This window comes from Equus quagga, chromosome 2 (genome assembly GCF_021613505.1).
Source record: "Equus quagga isolate Etosha38 chromosome 2, UCLA_HA_Equagga_1.0, whole genome shotgun sequence".
Classification (NCBI taxonomy): Eukaryota; Metazoa; Chordata; class Mammalia; order Perissodactyla; family Equidae; genus Equus; species Equus quagga.
In genome coordinates, this window is record NC_060268.1 from 59,888,180 (window position 1) to 59,911,725 (window position 23,546).

At 42.7% G+C, this 23,546-nt stretch overlaps 1 protein-coding gene across 1 annotated transcript in view; it reads left to right on the forward strand.

Moving 5' to 3' along the window:
• The first annotated feature begins 3,665 nt into the window (after positions 1 to 3,665).
• MAP2K1 (mitogen-activated protein kinase kinase 1) overlaps positions 3,666 to 23,546 on the forward strand; it is a 74,506-nt gene continuing 54,625 nt past the window's right edge. The window contains exon 1 of the mRNA XM_046653038.1: positions 3,666 to 4,055. Within this exon, the coding sequence (XP_046508994.1) occupies positions 3,976 to 4,055 (80 nt within the window). The 5' untranslated portion in view covers positions 3,666 to 3,975. The remainder of the gene's footprint in view (positions 4,056 to 23,546) is intronic.

The window sequence follows — 23,546 nt, forward strand, 5'->3', positions numbered from 1 at the left end:
TTGATGAGAGTCATTCGAACAGGTGTGAGGTGATATCTCATTGTGGTTTTCATTTGCATTTCTCTGATGATTAGTGATGTCAAGGGAATTTCTTTTTCTTTTCTCTAGTAATTGTTTTATTGAAAGGTAACATACATCCAGAAAAGTACATAAATCATAAATGGAATGCGCTTGTGTAACTTCCACCCAGATCAAGAAAGCAAGCACTATCAGCACCCTGAAAGCCCCCTTCAACTCACCTTCCTATTATTCTTCTCCTCAAGGATAACCACTATCCCAACTTCTACCGCCATAGATGAGGTTTACCAGTTTTCAAATTTATATAAAGTAGTATTACTTTCTTGTGCTTAGCTTCTTCTACTCAGCATTATCCTTTACTGTTGGTGGACATTTGAATTGCTTCCCTAATAACTGTCACAAATAGGGTTGCTATGAACATTCTTGTACATGTTTTTTGGTGAACATTTATTGATTTCTGTAGGTGTACGCCTAGGGGGAGAATCTCTGGTCGCAGGGTAGATGTACGTTAACCTTAGTAGATACTGCCAAACAGTTTTTCAAACTGCTTGCACAGATTTATACTCCCACCATCAGTGTAAGAGAGTCCCATCCTAGTTCCTCCACATCTTATCAACATTTGATATTATTTATCCTTTTCAATTTAGCCAGAACAGTGGGTGTAGTATCATAGTGGGGTTTTTTTAATTGTGGTAAAGCATACATAAAAATTTACCATTTTGACCATTTTTAAGTGTAGAATTTAGTGGGATCGAGTACTCACACTGTAATTTTAATTTGCATTTTCCTGATAACCAAAAAAGTTCAGGGTCTTTTCCCGATTATTGACCACTTGGATATCTTTTTTTTTTTAAGTGCCTATTCAAATCGTCTGCCCGTTTTTCTATTGGATTGTCTGTGTTTTTCTTGTTAATGTGTAGAAGTTCTTTATATATTATGGATATGAGTTCTCTTTCCATTATGTCCATTGCAAATTTCTTCTCTCTTTCTACATTTTTTGAAGGTCAGAAGTAACTAACATTAATGTAGTACAATTTATCATATTTTTCCTTTATGATTTTTTTGTGTGTCTTGTTTAACCAATATTTGCTTATCCTAATGTTATGAAAATATTCGCCAATATTTTCTTTGAAAAGTTTTATTTAGTTCTATAATCCATCTGGAGTTGATTTGCTATGTATGGTGTGATGACAGGTCAAGACATTTTTTTCCATATGGATATTCAACCGACCCAGCAACATTTATTTAAAAGACTGTCCTCCCGGTGGCCTAGTGGCATAGTGGTTAAGTTCACATGCTCTGCTTTGGCAGCCTGGGGTTTACAGGTTTGGATCCTGGGCAAAGACCTACACACCACTCATCAAGCCATGCTATGGTGGTGTCCCACATACAAAATAGAGGAAGATTGGCACAGATATTGACTCAGGGCCAATCTTCCTCACCAAAAAAAAAAAAAGAAAAGAAAAGAAAAGAAAAAAGTAATTAAAGACTATTCTTTCCCCCACTGCACTGTTTTGACAACTTTGTCATAAATCAGGTGATCAAATACATATGGGTTTGTTCCCAGACTCTTTATTCTACTCCATTGGTCTATTTGTCTATCTTTGTGCCAGTGACATACTGTCTTAAACACAATCTTACATAGATCTTGATATCTGGTAGTGTAAATCCTCTGGCTCTGTTCTTTAAGACTGTCTTGGTTATTCCATTTCCCCCCTTAATTTCTTTGTTGATGTTGTTGTTTTAACAACAGCTTTTTTGTTGTTAGTGCCCTCAAGTGGATTCTGGGTCTTAGCCACCCCATGTACTACACAGCAGAACCCTGCCCCGTCTTTTTGCACAATCCTCTCACCTTCTGGCGCTATATCAGACAATGTTCTGTTGCTATTCATAGGATTTTCATGGCCAATTTTTTGGAAGTGGGTGGCCACAGCCTTCTTGCTAGTCTGTCTAGTCTGGAAGCTCCACTGAAACCTGTCCATCATGGGTGACTCTGCCGGTGTTTGAAATACTGATGGCATAGCGGGTGATGTGGTGTCCCTGACCTGGAAACGAACCCAGGCAGTGGTGAGAGTGTGGAATCTTAACCATTAGACCATCAGGGATGGCTAATAACAGCTTTATGAAGAAACGGTTCACATACCATACAATTCACTCATTTAAAGTGTACAATTCAATAGTTTTAATAAACTCACAGAAATGTGCAACTATCATCACTGTCAATTTTAGGACATTTTCATCACCTCATTAAGAAACCCCTACCTTTTAGCTATCATTCTACTATTCCTCATTGACCTGCCCCACCAAGCCCTGAGCAATCGGATTAATCTACTTTCTATCTCTAAAGATTTGCCTATTCTGGACATTTCATGTAAATGCTATCATATAATACATGGTCTTTTGTGAATGGCTTCTTTCCCTTAGCATCATGTTTTCAAGATTCATTCATGCTGTAGCATGGATCAGCATTTCATTCCTTTTCATGGCTGAGTAATATTTCAACATATGGATGTGCCACATTTTGTTTATTCATTAATCAGTTTATGGACATTTCGGTTGTTTCCACTTTTTGGCTATTATGAATAATGCTGCCATAAACATTTGTGTACAAGTTTTTGTATGGATATACGTTTTTCATTTCTCGAGTATATAGTTAGGAGTGGAATTGTTGTATCATATGGTAATTATATTTAACTGTTTGAGGAACTGCCAGACTGTCTTCCAAAGTGTCTGCACTATTTTACATTCCCATGTTAATGTTTAAAAATTTTTTAAAAATGTTTTTAATTGAATTAGTTATATATATAATAAGAATGTCAAACAATACCAAGAGCTACAAAATAAGGAAACCTTACTTCCTCTATATATTGCAAACAGCTGGGCAGCTGACGTCCTGCTCTGGACCACCAGGTGCAGATGCTTACTTTGTTCTGCACTCCTAATGCCTTTAAGACTGAATGCTTTACGGAGGGCAAACGGACTGAATGTGCATTTTTGAATAGGTATTCTGCCTCCTTTATTCATCTCTTTGGTTATTCTTATTTCTTCAAGTTTTATAGAACTGAAATTATTGATTGAAAAGTTTTTTTTAAGGCTTTAAAAAAATATTACCAGTCTTCTCTCAAAAAAGCTTGCCCCAATTTGCAATCTCATCAGCACTGAGTACCCATCTCCCTGTGCCCTAGTTAGTAGATTAGTAGTGTGTATAACCACTTTATATATATTTGCCAGTTTGTTAGGCGCAAGGAGTCTCTTGACAAGTTTTCTACTCCCCCACGCTGCCTCTCCTCTGGAAATGAGAAAGGGTCCTTTTCCTTATTCATTTTATTACTTCTGCTCCGTCAACTTTATTCGCCCGGGAACCAGCAAGCACGACCTCCTTTCCCAGTGGGTCCCCCCGGGCGGCTCACGTCAGCAGAGGGCGCTGTGGAGCCAACGCCCGACCCCGCCCCCAGGCCCGCGCGCCGCGCCCCCGTGACGTATTTCCGCGTTAGCCGCCGCCGAGGCGTGCCCCCATTGGCTGTCGGCGAGGCAGTAGGGGCGGAGCCGAGTGGGTGTGGTAAACGCCGCAGCCCGGTGGGGCGTGGCTTCCCCGGGCCCGCCCTCTGCTCGCGCGCCCTCCCCCGCCCCCCAGTCCCTCCCTGGGACGGCTGCGCGGAGCGGCCGGGAAGCGGCGGCGGCGGCGCTTTCCCCCCTGGTAGCTGCAGCGGGGTCCTTGTGTGCGCGCGGCGGGTCCGCTCGAGCCGGGGCGCCGGGGGCTGAGGCGGGGAGAGAGGGAATCCCGGGCTGCTCCCGGCCCCTCGGCGCCGGCGCACCGCGCGGGGCGCGCCCCCCAAAGGCAGCCCCGGGCCCGCAGCGCCGACTCGGCCCGCGCGGCGGGCGCGGGGCAGCTCAGAGGGAGGAAGCAGGAGGGGCCGCCCTCTCGTCGGAGTTGGAAGCGCCTTCCCCGGGTCCAAAATGCCTAAGAAGAAGCCGACGCCCATCCAGCTGAACCCGGCCCCCGACGGCTCGGCGGTTAACGGGACCAGCTCGGCCGAGTAAGTCCGGGGTCGGGCCGGGGAGGCCCGGCGGGGCGCGGGAGCCGGGCCGGGTGCGCGGCGCGGGGCTCCGCTCGGGTTGGTCACGTAGGTCTCGGGCTGGCGGGCGAGGAACTGCCGGCCGCCGAGGTATCGGTGACTAAGCACTGATTATGCTCCTGACTCAGACCGGCCAGGGGACCCGGCGACTCTCGGTGTTTCCTCCCCTTTCCCGACCTTTTCAGGCATCCCTGGCCGCTGGCCGTTCCCGTTCTCCCCCAGAAATAGACTGGTTCATCCCCCGCCCCTCCCCGGCGGTCTCCCGGGGACTCTGGCCTGTAACGGGGAGAGGGGAACACGGGCTTTGGAAAGGATTAAGATCGCGTTGCGTCTTCTGCGCAGGGTGTGGAGTGTGGAGTTGGGACCGGCGCGCAGCATCCTCACCTTGGTGCCCGACACCTGTGGGCCGAGAGTGCCTCGCGGCCGCCGCCGCCGCCCGGCCCGCGGGGGCGTGTGCGCACCGGCCTCCCCGCGGCTTTTCCCTGGCCGACCTAGGGTGCTCCCGGTCCTTGGTCGTCTTCCTGGAAACTGTCTTGACTCGGAGGGAGCGGCTTTCCTCTTCTTCATCTGACTCTTCATTCATTCGTTCCACAAATCACTCCCCACCCGTGACGCCCCTGGCTTTCTTGACCATGCGCCCTAAAACCTCCTGACCTGGGACGTGAACATGAGGCCGTGGAAACCACGCACAAGTTGCTCCATCTCAGCAGCTTCCAGCGTGGCTCACAGTCCAGCGCTTTATTTCATTAAATAACGATGAGGCTGTTTCATGGATGTTTCTGAGCTCCCACAGCTCTTTTGTGTCCTGGGTGAGGGACCCGGCTAGCTGGAGAAGTAACTAGAAAAGATTTGATTCTTAACCTTTTGTCTGCACGCTGGAGACTTTAGGAAGCTAGCTGGTGAAATGAATCCAGTAGCCCTGCACCTTCTGCCCTTAGTGATTTCCGTAACCTTCCTTTCTCTCTCTAGATTTTAATAGCCCAGGGACCTTTGACTTGGTGACTCTGTCCATCCCTGTAATGATCGCAAGGCCTTAGGTGAGCCTGTGGTGTGAGCTCAACCGGGTTCCTCAGACCTGCTCCCCAAAAACCCCTTTCAATACTTTAGTGTCTGTTTTCCATGATATTGACTTATACAGGTCAGTGGATTGCTTTGCAAACATTCAGTTTTAGTGTACAGAATTTTATTCCCTTAAAAAAGCCGGAAAGCCTCCCAGGGTGGGGCAGGACAGGCCAAGTTTTGACCACTGTGGATTCCAGCTGAATGTTGTGGCCTCATCATCCTGCTCCTGTTTGATTTGGAGGAAGGTACTGAGTAGAAGTACCTGTTGTCATTCTCTTGTTAGTTGTGACACCACAGCTATGTTCTTGCAAAAGGGGGGAATTTCATTAAAAGAAAACAATGTTGGGAGGAAAAGAAGAAACTACCCTGGAGTTGGCAGAAAAATTTGGGTGAGACTGGGAGATTCTAAACAGTGTTAAGAGGTTGGACTCTGGAGTCAGGCTAAGTTTGAAGCCTGGCTCTGTTACTTTTGGTTTTGTGACCTGGGACAAGTCTCTCAGTCTCTCTAAGGCTTAGGTTTAGTTTTTTTAATCTGTGAAAATGGGGCTAGTGATAGAACCTACTTAGGGCAGCTGTGAAGATTAAATGAGTGAATACGTAGTAAACCTTCCATGAATGTTAGCTGGGTAAATGTTGAGAAGGATGAAGGAAGGTGGAAGGTAATTTCCATTCGTGGTGGTGCATATGTGTGTTAGGGTGCCTTTGCTTCTGGATAAACGACTCTCCCTCTCTTAGTTTTCTGTGCCATTTGCATCTACCTCCATGACTCATTGCTGTGTTACAATAGGAGGCATCTTTGTGTAGGCTGCCTGAGACAAACAAGGACTGTTCCCCTACATTTTCTGGCACTAATGAGGGGAAAGCTGTGCACATCTTCATCTTTCACCTCCGTGAGTGTTTCTTAAGCAAAGCTGCTGTTCTCATAATTTCTGTGATTAGGCCAGGGCACAGTTCTGATCATTATCATGCAATGTAAACTAAAGAAGACAATCCGTTGCCGGTAAAGAACCCGGTACTAAATTGGTAAGGTTGCTTCTCCTCTGTAGCTTGCTGGCATCTTGGGATTTACCTCTCACATTGTACTTACCTCTTTCAGATCGAGCTGGGTTATATGGGACCTGAAGTTTATGCAAGTTCTGGGGGTCCTTGAAGACAAAGAATGCAAAAATACTTCTTTTGAAAGTTTTGCAGAAATTTATGAGCGTATTGCAAGGGTGCTAAGTGTTAGAAAGAAATAGATTGGAAATAAGATCATATCATTCCCCTGTTTAAAATGTTTTCATGGTTGCATTGCAGTTATAATAAAATCCAAACTCACTGTATTAGGCTGTGAGACTGAGTGATCTGCCTGCTGTGGCCCCCACCCCCATCTCTTTAACCACGTTTCCTGCTGCTCCTTTCTTCCACTCTGCTGGTCCTCTTTCACTTCCTCCATGGGATGGTCCATACTCCCTCCAGGGTCTTGCACATGCTCTTCCCTTGGCCTGGAATGACTCATCTCTTCCTCTTCCCAAGCTAGGAAGGAAGCAATCTTCACTTCTCTTAAATCTCATTTCCTTGGAGATACTCACAGACCACCTAATCTAAAGTAAGTCCCTCTTTTTCATGTCATGTGATTTTTTAATGATACTTGTTTACTGTGTCTAATTTTTACTAGGGTGTTTTAAATATCTGTCTCTTCTGTATACCATGAACTATAAGCCTAGGGCTACCTTTTTTTGATTCACTGCTCTGTAAGTAGTACCTAGAATATAGTACCTGGCACATAAGCGCACAAATGTTTTTTGGGTGAATACTATTTCTAATATTTGCACCATGTGTTTAACAAACCTTTTTATACCTTTTCATTTTTCCTTTAATTTTCCCCTTTACTCTCATTCCCTTCTCCTCATTTCCTTTTCTTTCACAGGCACCCACTCTAGAGTATTTAAGATATGGTTTTGTAATTCCACCCATTTGTTGGGTACATGTGTACCTTTGGGAGGTAAATAGCCTTGTTTCCTGTGTTTCTGTGCTTAGAGTGCTCGATGTTACTGTGCTGTTATTCAGCCTTAAAAAAGAAGGAGATCTGCCATTTGCAACAACATGGATGGACCTGGAGGATGTAATGCTAAGTGAAATAAGCCAGATAGAGACAGAAAAGTACTGCATGATCTCACTTACATGTGGAATCTAAAAAAGTGGAATACATAGACGCGGAGAGTAGATAGGTGGTTACCAGGTTTGGGGAGGTGGGGTAAATGGGGAGATGTTGGTCAAAGGTAGAGAGCTGCAGTTATGTAAGATGAGTAAGTCTAGAGGTCTAATGTACAGCGTGATGGCGATAGTTAATACTGTACTGAATACTGGAATTTTGCTAAGATGGTAGATTTCAGGTGCTCTCATCACACACACACAAAATGGTGACCGTGAGGAGATGTGTATGTTAATTTGATTAGCTTGACTGTAGTAATCACTTTGCTGTGTGTATGTGTGTCAGGTCATCATGTTGTACACTTTAAATGTATTCAGTTTTTATTAAAATTCTGTTGTGCTATAAATCTGTATCAGTCGGGATAGACTAGGTGATGTTGAGGTAACAACCACCAAATCCCAGTAGTTTTAACACACTTGCAGGGCGGAGGGAGGCTCTGTTGATTGGATTCCACCAGAAATCCAGGCTGATGGAGGCACCATCTCTGAAATAAGTTTATGTGAGAAGGAAATCTTGTGAAGCACATTCTGGCTCTTAAAGTTTCTGCCTGGAAGTGACACATGTCACTTGTGCTTTCATTTCATTGGCCAAAGCAAATCACGTGGCCATGCTGGCCTTCAAAGAGGGTAGGGGCCTTCTTGGAAGGAGGAGAGCTAGGACTGTTTGAACAGAAGCAATGAGCACTCCAAAGTTATTTCAGTTTCTTATTTTTTTAACCAAATGCTATGTTTCTGAGCTCTATTCGTATGCTATGCGTGTATCTAGTGCATTACTTCTCTTGGTTGCAGAGCAGTCAGTCATGTGCATGTACCACATTTTACTTATTATTCCCTTAGAATTAGGCACCTCTTGTTTCCAACCCCTTGCTGCTCCAAGCAGTGCAGCTGTGACCATCCTTGTACACGGCTCATTTGGGACCCTTGTTGAGAGTTCCCTGTGGAATGTGCTCAGAAGTGGGATTGCTGGATCTTAGGTACCTTGCCTCCTTCCTAGATGAGGCACATAATCTCTTTGTTTGTTTTTTGATGAAGACGACTGGCCCTGAGCTAACATCTGTGCCAGTCTTCTTCTACTTTGTATGTGGGATGCTACTACCTCATGGCTTGATGAACAGTGTGTAGGTCTGCATCTGGGATGCGAACCTGCGAACCCTGGGCTGCTGAAGTGGAGCCTGTGAACTTAACCACTATGCCAACAGGCCAGCCCCTCTTTCTGTTTTTTTTTTTTAAAGAATACTTGTAATCTCTGAGGAGAAGCCTGAGCCCTGAGTAGAAATCACAGTAGCAACAAAGGGTACTTCCCAAGACCTCACTTTTTCTTTGACCTTAGGCAAGTCCTTTGTACTTTCTTTTGGTTTCCTATCTGTAAAATGAAGCTGATAATGGTTTACAAAATCTTTACCTTAATGGCCTCCAAGGCCCTGCCTGATTAGATCCTTTGTTTTCTTGCACTGTCCCCTTCACTCCAGCCACACTCCTCTCTGTGCTCTTCCTCAATAGGTTGGGCACATTCCCATCTCAGAGCTTTTGCATTGCCATTCCCTCTGCCTGGAATGCTCTTCTCCCAAATACCCATGTGACTGCTTCCTGACTTCCTTCAGACCCCTGCTCAAATGTCTCCTCACAGAGGCCATCCTTGATCACTCTAATTCAGCACCCCCTGTCGTTCTCTACCGCTTTATTTTGCCGTTTTTCTTCATAGCTCTTACCACTAACTAACGTTGCATTGTGTGTAAGTATTTACCTGCCCTTCCCCCTACCCCCACTAAAATGTAAACTTCTTGAAGGTGGGAACTTGGCTTTGTTTCTTGCTCAGAGCGTAGAACAGTATCTGGCCCGTAGTAGGGCCTCAATAGATATCTGTTGATTAAATGAATGAATCCTTCCTACCTTGGAGGAGTATTGTCAAGGTTAAACAAGATAACACATATAAAAGTGCTTTGAAGGCCATAAGGTGCTGAACAGACAGGAGGGTGTGTTGCTTGGCCTTGGTGGCATCCACAGATTTTTGATTTTGAACTGTTTCACTGTGACCCTGAAACACTCAGACTTCCTTAGTTTAGCCTTCAGAGCGTAGTGAATAGCATCAGCAGTTCTGCCAGGTTTGTAAGGGACACACATCTATTAGAGTGTGAGGGCCCTAAAGGAAGGGGTCAGAGAGGTTGAGACAGGTTGATGTGCTTTTTGGGGTCTCTTATGGCCTTTTCTGGAATGTACACCATGATAACTAGGAGCTTTTCAAGTGGTTTTAACTGATTTGGTAGTTTTGAATTTGGGTGCTTCTACTGATTTGTTGCTGCACTGACTAATACTGGTGCTGTCTTTTGAGAACAGCTGCAGGTGAGAAGTAAGGCCAGCTGAAGCTTGTGTCCTTGGGAAGAACATCTCTGCTGTTGTTGCAGCAGATAGAGAAATTGCAAAAAGTTTCATAAAGATCACTTAGCCTCCGGTGAGGAGATGTGTGGGGCTCTTGTTTGAACATAAACACAAAGTTCTACTTTCACTTACTTATGCGTCTTTGAAAGAAAGGGAGAGGATTCTTTGGTAGAGTAGCTGCCAGCCCTGCCTTACCCATCTAGGTTGCTTTTTCTCTCTTCCAGTTCACCTGCTGTGGTGACTGACCCCTTTCCTCTCCTCCCTTGCCCCAGCATACTGCTGCTTACCTCTGTCTGGTCTTGCTTATTTGGTTTCCTTTGTCTGGAATGCCCTCCTCCACTTTTATTTTTGTTTTATATTTGCCACCACACTTTAGCTTCTCTGGGGGCAGGGACCATGACTGTCTTGTACTGATACTTCCTCAGCATCTAGCACAGTGCCTGGAATGAATGAATGCTACCCATCTTTCAAGACCTAGCATGTTGTTCATCTCCCATGTAGCCTTTTCTGATAACTCTATGCTATTCTAGTACCTGGGTTTGAGACTTAGTTCTACCACTTCTTTTTAAAGATTTTACTTTTCCTTTTTCTTCCCAAAGCCCCCCAGTATGCAGTTGTGTATTTTTAGTTGTGGGTCCTTCCAGTTGTGGCATGTGGGACACTGCCTCAGCATGGCCTGACCAGCAGTGCCTTGTCTGCGCCCAGGATCTGAATCGGCAAAACCCCGGGCTGCTGAAGCTGAGTGCACGAACTTAACCACTTGGCCACAGGGCTGGCCCCTAGACCGCTTCATAATTGTTCACCTTGGGCATGTCATTTAACTTCACTCACCCTCGGTTTTCCTTATTAGTAAAGTAAGGACAATAATATAATGAACCTATGAGGGAAGGAGGGCAGGTGAGCATCATTTGAAATAGTGTTTAGGAAAGCACTGTATGATTATTGGAATGCTGTCCAAATGCGAAGTATTGTTAATGATGCCAGCTTTGATTTCTTCCTTATTAGAAGGCTGACTGTTATCTTTTGTTCTTAATGCCAAATTGCCAATGTTGATGAGTCATGTTGATTTGGACATTTTATATGCTGCCCATCTTTTAAAATCTGACACAGACCTGGATCTAATCAAGCCTAACTTCCTGTTTACAGCAAGTACAGGGACAGAGGAACAAGTTAAATGACACCAGGAGGAAACAGGCAAATCCAGGATGTGAAACATTCTCTAAGACAACTGACTCAGTCTCTTTAGAAAGTCATTGGCAAGGGGGAAAAGGGGGCGAGTGGTGCTCTTCTAGAATAAGAGATTAAGGAGACATGCCAACCAGATATAACGCATGAGCCTCGATGAGGTGCTGAACCAAAAAGTGAAGTAGCTATAAAATGTACTCTTGGGACAATTAGGGACATTTGAATAGGGAATTATTAATTTTTTAGATGTAATAATGGTGGTATTATCATAAGTGATGCATGAAACTTTGAAATGGTTCAGGAAAAAATCCGCATACACAGTGGATAAAGCAAATGGGGCAAAATGTTCACAGTTGTTTAGTTGGTTAGTTTATGAGTTTTGCTGTTTTATTCTTTCCATTTTTCTGTATGTTTGGAAAAATTCACAGTAAAATTTTTAAAAGTACTCAAAGAACAAAATTCATCCTAAATCTTATGCCCTTTTTAATGTTAACTCACCATTTTCTCTCTTCCTTTTTATACTTCTGGTCTATATTGTATAATAAACATCACATTAAATGCAATATCGTTTTTTAATTATAATGCTTTCTTATTCACTAAATGTTCCTTTTGTGTCTTTTTTTCCTTATCTTGATTGTTAGCGACCACACCTTTTTGGACCTCTGGGTCTACAACACTGTTGATACAGTAAATCATTTTTGGTAGATTGGGCAAAACCAAAATAATGTTTAAATAAACCAACAAAAAAACTTGCTAGCTTTCCTTTATATGAATTGGTAGTTATTTCCACCACATCCACAGGAAGCACAGGTCAAGCAATGGTGAATCTTTCCTACATGTTGAGGAAACAAACCCCGAGAACCCACAGGCTGTGAAGATGAGGTGAGCTTGAGAAGAAAGCTTAGGCTCCCAATTTTGTTTCTGTGATTCCCTTCCAGAAGCTGCCAACTTTGAAAAATCATCCTGGTCTCCTACTGCCACTTGATTGTGTTTTTACTTCATGTCCTGTGTCATGTTCTGTTGCCTGAAAGCCCATGAGAGCTGTTTGGAGGCCCACATACCTGTTTGCTAAGTTCATACCTCCCGGGATGAATGGCGTTTTGTTTTAAAATAGCAGGTGTTCTGTGAATCCTGGTGCAGGGCTGACTGCTAAAAATGTTGATCCTGCCTCTGATTTCTTGGCGGTGTTGCTCCCAGGGGCATCCTCCTTTGATGTCAGCTAGGGAGTCAGATTCATAAGACGTTATACGAGGATTGAAGAAAAAGTGGACAAGAGTAGAGTGACCTCTTTTCTCCCCACCTCTTCTTTGAATATTTACCTGTATAGGCATAACTTATTAGAAATTTGAATGTATAAACACCTTTTAAAGAAAGAACCTACAGACATTATCTTTTCCAGTTTAACTTTTGGTTATTCCATATTATACATATTTAGATAGTTGTGATCAGTTGAGTCTTTTTTCCTCCCAGTTTTACACACAAACCTAATCCTCATGCTTGTCATTTATTTTTGGCCGAAGAGTAGAATTTGATAGGGTCTGGCTTCACAAATGACACTTTGTTGATTATTTAGGTGACTTCCAGATTTTTATTATTTGTTGATACTCTTGTAAATGTTTTTGAACCAGATTTTTGTTCTGCTTTTAGATTAATTCATACATGGAATCAGAGGCAGTGAACCATGTTACCGCTCTTGTTACATATTAACAGAATATGTTTCAAAAAAAGATAGAGCCAATTTACGATGTATGTTTCAACTGTTTCCTCAAGTTTCAGGAAGTTTTTTTTTTTTTTTTAAGTTCAGTGATTTTTGATAGTTTAATAGGTGATACAAGGACTCTTTAAAGGTCAATCTGTTTAGCTCAGTTGCTAACCAGGCTGTGTTTTTGAATTGGGATTATTTTCTGCATTTCATCAGTTCAGTTTGAACTAATATTTAGTGAAGACCTCCAGAATGTAATTCACAGGCTGGAAGCTGTAGGTAGGTGAATGAGATTGTCTTTGCCTCCCAGGATCTTAAAATCTCATCTAGGAGGGGAGGGAGGGGTTGCAGGGCCACAAGAAGAAGGAAAGAGATGACTGCAGGGTAAGAAAAGTGCCCCAAGAGAAGAGGTACAAAGGCAGTACTGTTGGAGCTCGTCGAGAGGAGGAAGAACACACATTCAGTGGGGGGAGGTTGGCAGAGCCTTCACGGAGGAGATGACATTTGAGCTGGGTCTTGAAGGATGGCTAGGATTTCCATGGGATTGGAGGTGGAGCATGGCAGGAAGAGAGCTCAGGATGAGCAACTTCTCACAAGTGGGAAAGCTTGGGATGCGTGCAGGAGCCAGCTGCTAGTTTAGTGTGCTGGGTGCATCGGTGCAGGTCGCAGGAGATGAAGCCGGAGAGGTAGGTGGGATGGTTTTGTGCTACCAGGAGAACATTTTGAAAAGTCACATGCAAACTTTTGTTCCCCTCTGACCGTTTTTTAATAGATATGTCCAAATTGTTTTATGTACTTTGTATTTTTGTTTATTTTTTGTTCATGTCTGTTATTAACCATACATAATTACTTGTCTTCTGGTTTGTTAAAGCACTAGGTCAGTGTGCTTTGTATTTTAAAGTTTTATAAGTTATGTGGTTACTACATTGTCTCATTGTGATGTTTTCCTTTTATGTTATATTACTTAAGAAAATTACTCATTTTTTATTTTCAAAAGCATATCTTTTGTATGGGATAGCCTACTTTTCTTTAGTATTTAGACGTTTATCATCTCTTCACAACTAGTAGGAGTATGTGGCTTCATTTTCTTCTAGCCTTTTCTCTCCCTTATGTGGTTAACTCTTTGTCCCATCTGGAATTAATTAATGTAGTTGGTGTGAGGTATGGGTCTAGTTAATTTTTCTCCACAGTGAGTACTAGTATCTAGAGTTTCTTAAATATGATTTATTTATCCATTTGTTGTATTTTCAGGTTTGCCTTTATTTGGTCTTTATGGCATTTTTGTCTGTTTCTAAAATTTCTTTTTAACTCAGTCTTATGTAGTTTTGATAATCTTTTTAAAAAAAAAAGTTTGGTAGGATTAAAGAAAACTTTAAAGATTTTCATGGTGTACCTTTCTATTTATTAATGCCTTCTTCTCTTTCTCCTGTTATGGTGTTATAGTTTCTTCTGAATAATTCTCTTGTGTCCTGAGTTAATATTTCAAATACTTCACTTTTTGATGCTGTTGTGATTGAACATTTTTTAATTTGCATTTTCCACCTTGACTGTGGTTTGATTTGTATGAATTGTTTTTATTCTGAAGTTTTGTTAAATTCACATATCTAGTAGTTTTTTGATTGAATATATGAATTTCTACATTTACTAGTGTCATCTGCAAAATGTACTTTTTTCCTCTCAACAACTTTAATATTTTACAGCCATCTCATCTTGTGTTGCTCTCAATAGCAGTTCTTGTGTCTCAGGGGAACACTGTTAAGTATAATGAGGCTTCCTAAGGACTTTCTGGGCCAGGGACTTTTCTGCTCTTTCCAAGGAGTCAGGAAAATAGGAAGCAGCTGCCCAGCTTTATAGCATGCTGGCTGGGACCTTACAGATCCTTTAGCCCTGCGTCTGTGCCTTCATTTATGAGATGAGGAAACCAGACCCTGAGAGGGGAAGGAACTTGCTGAGAGTTCACACAGGTGGAGTGGAAGGAGATGGTTGGGCTTTCATCCCAACTCACATTTTTCTTATGGTGTGTATGTTACCTGTTTTCATTTGGGACACTTACTTGGTTTGGAAATTTTCCAAGTTTACCCAGCACTGAATTTTGGTAACTTTACCCAATCTCCTAAAGAAATTTTTAAAAAAATCTCTTTTCAAGTAATAATCTGAAGCTCTGGAAAAGGTACTTCTCCAAATCACCACTCCTTAGGTGTGTGAGGGAAACGGGAATAAGCAAATGGGAGAGGGAAAGGGTATTTTAGTTCAGGATCCTTCGTAGGAGGACCTATTTTTGAGCTTCGTAATGTCAATTTTAAAAGCAGTGGTTTTCAAAATAACCACAGACAAACGTTCCCTTGAAATGAATGCCTTTCTGGCATTGACCTATTTTGAGTTTAGCTGTTACCCAGAAAGGTTCAGAATCTCGAATGCTCTTAAGTGCATTTACTTTTCAGACAAAGTAGAACAATTGAGTGAATGATCCATGTGGATTCCTGATTCGCTTAAATCTTGAAATTTGGGGTGTTGTAAGGAGAAGTCATGACTAATTAGCCAATCATAATGTTGTACTTACAGGTTTGTCTGGATCCAGGTTAATTATGTTTCCTTCTTTATTAAGTTATAACTTACATATCCAGGTTAGTTTTAAAAAATTAGGTCAGACCATCACCACATTTGAGAGTCCAGAGTCAAAATTATTTGCCCTATTTGATTTCATACCATCCTTCAGTAAATAATCCTTCAAGAATGTCCTTGTTGGGGGAGACCTCAGACATTAGCAAGAATTCCAAGCTAACTGTAAACCTTTTGTCTAATGGCTTACTCAAATCCAAATTGAAATCGTACCAAAATGCCAGCCTGTATTTCAGCTTCTCTCTCTCCCTCTCTCCCTTTCTCTCAGTCTGTGAAATGGTGGGGAAACAAAAAAAGTAGCTTAACATTCCAATAATTTTTAATAATAGAAAATTTATCCTGCTTATCTTAGCTTTTCATTTGTGTCCACTGATGTAACTTTGACGTTGGAGCCATGGAAAGGTTCCATTCACCAAAGGAAGGACCAGCAGAACATTTATATTAATTTAGATAAAGATTGCAACACTTTTATTGTTTTACTGGAACACTCCTAAAACTCTTTTGAAGAAGCCTCCTTCTAAGTCTCTTTTGCTTTGTTTTATTTTGGTAACTAAACTAGTGCTGGGTTAGCCATAAATGCAGCTTGCTGCTTCTATTTCTGAGTATTCTAAATCACTAATTGCAAAAAAATAATAGTCTTAAAGCATTTCCAAATAAAAAAGCTGTAAAATATTTATTAGGGCAAGTCAAGGGGAGAGTTAGTGAGGAAAGTACCGGAAACCAATAGGTGTTTTGTTTGCATTGAATAAAGTTTCAGCTTGATATGCAATCACAGGGAAGGGTTTTTGAATTCTTGAATGCTGGTGTGAGGTGGAGGGGACACAGGGTAAGCGGAAATCATCAGTTCCGGAGGCACAGAGGACTTGGGTTACTGGAGGCTCACCCACAGCTGAGGATCTGGAACAATTCCTGAACAGGTTGCTTTCTTAAAAGACAGGGACTGCATCTATAGGACCACAGCTGTTAATCTGTGGGGTAATTAAGAATGGCTCCTAGATGAGGAAGGAACTGTAGGATGAAGTCAGAAGATATGAAACTTTATCCCTGAAGGACATCATAACTGGAAAAATAACTACCATTTATTGAGCTCCTGTCTGGTCTATTTATATCTATTATCTTGAATTTGCACTAAAATTCTGCAAGAAAGATCATAATATTCTATTGTACAATAAGGAAAATGAAGTTCAGGGAAGTTAAGTAATTTGCACAAGGTTGCACAACTAGTAAGTGTTGGAACTAAGTTTAGAAGTCAGATCTGTCCTACTCTAACACCCCTGCCTTTCCCACACAGCCCTCCAAAGATTGCATAAAATGCTAGAGGTCTTTTTAGAGCTACACTCTTGAAAATTGTAGCCACTATCCATATGTAGCTATTTAAATTTTAATTAATCAAAATTAAAGTTTAAAAATCAGTTCCTAAGTTGCACTAGCCACACTTCAAGGGCGCAGTGACCACATGTGGCTAGTGGCTACTGTGTTGGACAGCACAGATTAGAACATTTCCATCATTGCAGAAAATTCTATTATTGTCTAGAGCTCATCCAGTTTTACTCTTTTATTTATTTATTTATTTTCCCCTCATTTTGCAAAGGGGAAAATTAGGGACAAAGGAAGGAAGTAACTTGTTCAGTGTGATGCATCTAATTAATCCAAGCCTTTGGATTGGTTGCCTAGTGGCTTTTCCCATGTTCCACACTCTTCCTTAAAAAAAAAATTAACAGAATGGAGATTTGCAAAAGGAGTGACTCTTCCATTCTCCCAGCTTTGCCTGGCCTTCAAACTAAGTTCTTTCTTCCAAAGTACACAACCCTGTGTTTTCCCAAGTTCAAAGGGCATGCCCAGATTAGTTCCCCCACCCCCATCTGGGAAATGAAAGATGTTTGTTGGAAAGGAATTCCATACTTAATGTATGAAATAGTACTTTGATTCCCTCTGCTCCTTTCTCTGCCCTTCTTACCAAGCACTTTGTAATTGAACTTGCAGCTGCTAACCATTTGTCTTTCAAACAAGGCCAACTTCAAAATAGTTCAAATGACAAAGGTATGTAGACTTTGAATGCAAACAGCTGCCTGTTGTTTGCTGTTGATTTGGATGGCATTTGTGTTAGGGTCATATAGATTTAGATTATGACCAAAATTACAGTAATAGATTTCTAATTTAGGGATTAAGAATATTAAGATGTATTAACATTCATTTAATTGATATTTAGGACATACCTAATATATACCAGGCACTGGGTTGAGTGATGGACAGAAAGTACTTTTACTGAAAATTGAAAAAGATACTGATATTATGGAGGAGTTGAATGCATTTTAAATTCTTTCTGAATTTTGTTGTCAGTATTTGCCATCCACATATCTACCTGTTTAGTCCTGAAATTCAGTAAAAGCTTCAGTTTGGATCATACTTTGAGATAAAGTGAAGAATCATGTGCAAATGTCCTTTTAGTGGATGCTATTAAAGACATTTAAATTATACACTCCAGTGTCTAAATGACAGTCTGAAATGTATGTGTGTGCGTTTAGGGGATGGGCATGTGGGAACTAAAAGGAGGCATTGTACTGGGGTAATATTTTTAGGAAGCCTAAATGTGATGTTTGATTTCAGTATAACAGACTTATGGTTTAGAAGATTGTCTTTCAGAAACTGAGAAATTGAAGTTTTGGGGCTTTTCCTAAAGAAATGTTAAAGTCACGTGCATAAGTATGCTCAGAGAGATTAAAAACAGAGAAATTGGAATGATGGCATGGTATCCAGAAAAGTGCCCATCTTCCTTTCATGTGCAGAGGAGGGATGGAGAGGACTTTAAAGATGGTGGAGGGGCCGGGCCTGTGGCCCAGGGGTTAACTTCGAGTGCTGCTTCAGCGGCCCAGGGTTTTGCCGGTGAGGATTCTGAGCCTCTTGGCTCACTGGCATGGCACTGCTCATAAGCCATGCTGAGGCGGTGTCCCACATAGCTCAACTAGAAGGACCTACAACTAGAATTTACAACTATGTACTGGGGGGCTTTGGGGGAGAAGAAAAAAAAGAGGAGGATTGGCAACAGATGTTAGCTCAGGGCCAATCTTTCAAAAAAAAACATTTTCTGATATTGAATCTTCCTTCAAAAAAAAAAAAAAGATGGTGGGGACAGCTGGAAGGGGTCCCAGGGAGCTCTGACATCTGGTCTTTTGAACTGCCTGAGATCATGTGGTGTGGGGGGCAGATGACTCTCTGTGTTGTTTTGTAGAGTAGGGTCTGATTTCTACAAAGTTGGGATTATGAAAGTTTGAGAGTCAACAGGCCCCAGTGCAGGATGGTCTGAGGAGGACTTACTGTTCACCTCTCAGAGTGGTACTTGTTTTGGGTGCAAGCAGCTCTAGCTAGCTAGAGTTTTGGGCTCTAGCAGCTAGAGCCCAGCTTCCCAATCAGATTTTGAATAAATGTTTCTCCTCCCCAAGCGTTTCATTTGCGTCTAGAGACAGCCCCTCTTCTAAAGAGGTCTGAAAGTCTGCAGGCTTCGAAATCTTGAGGTGGCAGTGCTTTGGAATAGCAGTGCCTCGTAGAGAGAAGTGTGAGGTCTGTGCTCTTTCCCTGGTACAGCTGCCACTCGCCACATGACCATTCCATTCCTGCTGCTTCTCTGCAAGATGGGAGTGATGGGAATGCTACCTTTCAGGGTTTATATAATGAGCTCCATGTGACCATGTAGGTCACCGCTGAGTACACTGTCAAGTTCCAAGTGGATATTAAGTAGATTAAGTTTTATTCTTGAAAGGAATCTTGGAGATCTTTGTTGCAATGCTGTCTTTTGGCAGATAAAGAATCTAGGACTACAGAGAAGGGTTAAGAGAAGTTGGCCTTGTTACACAACAGGTTCTAGTGTGAATTGTGAGTGTGACTTTTGAGTAAGCATAACCTGGAGACAGTGAGGCACAGTGGCAAGGCTTTGGAGCCAGCAGACTTGGGTTTTAATCCTGACCCTGCCTCTTACTATCTGGGTGATCTTGTGGAACTTCTTTCACATCCTCAAGTCTATTTCCACGTCTGTAAAATGGGTATAATAACTCCTATCTGGCAGAAAGGATTCATAGACGTGCTATGTGTGTAAACAGCTTTTTATGATTAACAGGATTAATGCTAAGGGCCAGGACTGGATTGCCAGCCCAGGGTGCCTTATTCTCTATCAGGTGAGAAGGAGAGAAAATTCTCACCTCCCAAAGAACTTCCAGTCACGAGGCTCTTCAGCTGTTCTTTATCCACACAGACTTAGAATAGAGACAACACCGGGCATACTTGCAATTTTTGGGGATGTGCAGGAAGGAAAAGAATTATTTTCAGTGAAACAGGAGGCTGCAAAAGGTGCCTAGGAAACAACTGCTACACAGTACATACTAATATAGACTCCCCCCTGCTTCTCTAGGACCACCATCTGCCTGACAAGCACCACCCAGGAAGTGCAGCCTTCTTCTCCAAGAGTTTAAAGATTTCCTGGGCTTTGTGTGTGTGTGTGTGTGTGTGTGTGTGTGTGTATAGGAATAGGGAAGGGTAATCACTGACATAAAAGGAAAGTAACACTTCCTTCCTGTGGCTCAAGCCAGATATTGGAGATAAGCTCCAGGTGGATCTTGTGTTCAGCTTCTTCATGGTTCATCCTAACGTCTTCCCCAGTGATCCCTGGCCTCTGCTCAGACTGTGTCTTCTACTGGGGATTCCCTTCTCCAGCTTCAGTACATGTGGAAATGCTGAAATCCTAATATTGCTTCCAAGTCAATTTGTAGTTTACCTGTTCTGTAAATCAGTCACAGACCTGTCCTCCACCCTACTCCAGGAGATGGTCATCTGCTCCACCTTCCAGAACGCTCTGTATATATCCTTTTCTTCTTGAGGTGTTGGTGTAACTCTGTCCAGTTGGACTGGACTTGAGGAAGCCTGGGACTGAATCTTATTCATCATTATCTCCAGTGCGTAACATGTTCCCTGGCATCTGGTTTGGAAAAATTTTGTTGAATGACTAAACAAACCTTCAGATGGCAGTAAAGGCAGAGGGCAGAAGATGCTTCTCTCCCAAGGTCAGGGCTCTGCTAATCCCTGCAAAGTCTGACTTTGACTTAGTTTGTGGTTGGTTATTTTCAGTTTATATCATCTTGGCACACGAGTGTCACAGTGTTGGTGGTAATCATAGCATTTGTTCTGTGAGACTCTGTATATTCTTCATTGTTTTTACATCCATTTATTTCCTCATGAGGCAGGTGGATGTATGTAATCTCTACTTGATAGATAAGGAAACTGATCCCGGTTAAGGGCCTTGTGCATGTCACACAGGCAGCTGCGTGCCTGTCGTCCTCTGTACTACCTTTTCAGCCAACAGTCCTTTCCTAGCCCTGAGAGGAAACTGGTGGTGACATTCTCTGGTGTTCTCTCAGCCCCAGGCCTGGCACAGAGGAAGGTTCAGGGAATGTTTGGGGCTGGATGGATCAGTGAGCCTCTTTTACATGCTGAGCTGAACACTTATCCCCAGCAAGTGCTGGGCTCCTTGATGGATATGTGACATGGGTGGCTGAATATACATGGCACCTGTGGCTTTTCACACTCTCCCCCCACGCCTCTCCAGGGACTGGGATAGGACAGATGGCCACAGACACAGGATTTTCAGCTCTGCATCCTCCCAGCAAATTACATTTGGGGAAAAGTTAAGTTTGTGCAATAGCACAATTTTGGTAACATGGTTTTATAAGTTAACACCCTGGATAAATCACACTTCAGCAGAACTCATTTGGGAACAGAGTTTAATTTTACTGTAGGTGGCTGTGACTCCCACCCACCAGCCCTCCACCTCCTAATAAATCTTGGCTGATAAGGTGAATGCAGCACTAAGCCAGGCTATTTCTGGACTCAGGATAGCATTACATTATATTAATCATCCTTTTCACCACCAACACCTTTCATTCCTTCTCCCCTGAGTATAGCCACAGGTCTGTCCTTAAATATTAGAGGTGGAAAAGATCTTGATAGTTCAGTCTCCAGTATGTATCATGAAGAGGTGGAGGTCCAGAGAGGCTGGGCAGCTTATTCAGTGTTATACAGCTAGTGAAGACTGGAGTTGAGATCCAGGGCCCCTGACTTCTCTCTAGAGCAGGGCTCCTGTTTTCTGCCCTGCCCCGCTGCCCACCCTTTCATCTGTCTTGCAAGTAGGGGAGAGTCTGTATGTTCAATTTAAAAATGAATAAAGGTGACCAGCTGTTCGTTGTTAAAGGCCCCCAGCACATCGTGAATTCATTTCCTGTTAACCCTCACAGCCTCTCTTGACTTATCTTTGGTAAGGGCTGTTAAAGTTTTGACAGATGTCTGTACAGTCAGCTGCAGCCTAGGGGTAACCCTGCATGAGTTTGACTGATAGGATTTAACTTTTAGGGAAAAAAAGAAAAAGAGGGATGGTAAGTGTATGTGGAGGGAGAGAAAAAATTGTTGATTTTTCTCTTAACAGTATACCTCTTGGCTCTTTGGCTCTAAAAATCATCAAATTTTGACGTTTCAAATATGGCAGAGAGATGTATAATCCAAAGGCAGGTGGTCCAGACTGTTGAAGATTATTAAAATGTAACAATAGGTCCAAGTCTGGAGCTTGAAAAAATAACACATCTCATCTGTCATAGAAGCTTTAGTGTTCTATGGTCTCCTGCTGATGGACTTGGGGAGGCTTGGGAGCTCAGCAACTGGTATGCCATTGACTGGTCTCCTGGTCCTAACCCTGTTGGGGGTGGGCGTACTCCTTGTCTAAGTGGGAGCTTTTGGGAGGGGCATACATGCCTGGCCAGCTAGAGGGGCCCAGTCGACCTGCGCCAGGGTGATGTATGTAGCAGGAATACATACACATAGTAGTCGTAACACAGCAGAAGATAATTCTCTGCGTGGAATCTCAGATGTAGTAGGTGGTCAGTGTTTATTGATTGCTTGATTAAAAAAATCTTCCTCTTCTTTCTTGACTACAAAGATCTCGTCTCTTTAATTAAGGGGAAAAGAGGAGCTGTTTTGCCCTGCTCTTCTCCTAATACCATGACTAGCTGCTGCACAGATGCAAACTCTGTTCTGACATCTTAGTGGGCTCTCCTGCTTTGTGTGGTAGGAGTGATCCGTGGAGGCAGACAGCTGAGGTTGGAGTCCTGGCTCCACCCCTAAACAGTTGTGTTGACTGGGCTCATTACCTCACCTCTCTCATCCCTAGCTTGCTCATTAGTAAATACAGGGGTGATAATAATACCTAACTTGTAACATTGTTTTGAGGTTTAGATGTAAGTTCATTAGCATAGCACCTAAATCATAGTAGGCACTCAATAAATTATGTTACCCATGACTACTTACATTTCATTTGGGCTTTCTCCTTCAAGCTTGTTGCCGATGTTTGAGAGCCTCTCTGTCCTTTAAGGTTGAAGTCCGATATTATCTTGACCATGAAACCTTGCCTGGCCTCCCTTGGAAAAGCTCCAGTGGGACTGTCCATGAACTACTCAGGAGATGAACCGCTTGGGAGGGTGTGTATGTGGTGATCTTCATACATATCTGTTTTGTTTCACCACCTACACTCTGAGCTTCTAGAGATCACGAGTTTAGTCTTGATGCCCCATCTCTAGCCCAGGAGTATAGTAGGTGGTCTGTACATGTGAAATGAGTGAATGTTGGTGTTAGCTTGCAGAGCTCATGTCCGACAGGCGATTTACTCCGTTGGGTTTCCTTGATAGCAAATAAACAGTGTGCACTGTGCACAATGTGTTATGTGCACTGAGTTTCTTCGTAGCTAGTCTTGAATCATTTCTTCCTTTTGACTGATTAAGCTAAGTTGGGCTAGTTGGAGTCCCCTAATAGGACCAAGAGATATGGCTCCTGCCTGACCCTGTTGTGGGTTAAAGTGCTTAATTCAGTCCTGGCACGAAGAAAGGTGGGAATGTTATATGATTAGGTAGAGTCTAGTCTTTTGCTAGACTGTAAATGATTGTGGTGGGTAGGGATGTCATAAATATACTAGTGGTCTGGGAGCCTGAAGGAGTTAAAGTTCCTCTCAGAATAGCCCAAGCAGCTCCTAGGAAGTAGCTTCCGAGGCAGGATGTGGCCAACCAGCGAGTAAATGAGAGCCTCCTTTGGAAGAAAAGGAAGTGGGTGGAGAGAAGTGAAGAAGAGCTTGGTGGTCAACTCTTTTTATCAGGGGCTGTAAGAACATGCTTCTCTTTTGAATGCCAGGCAAAGCCTGCAGAATTTTGGCCCAAAGTGAACAAGGTCCAAAGAGTGCTAAATAATGCTGATTTTGCACTTGTCTTATTTTTCTCCACAGCTAATAACTC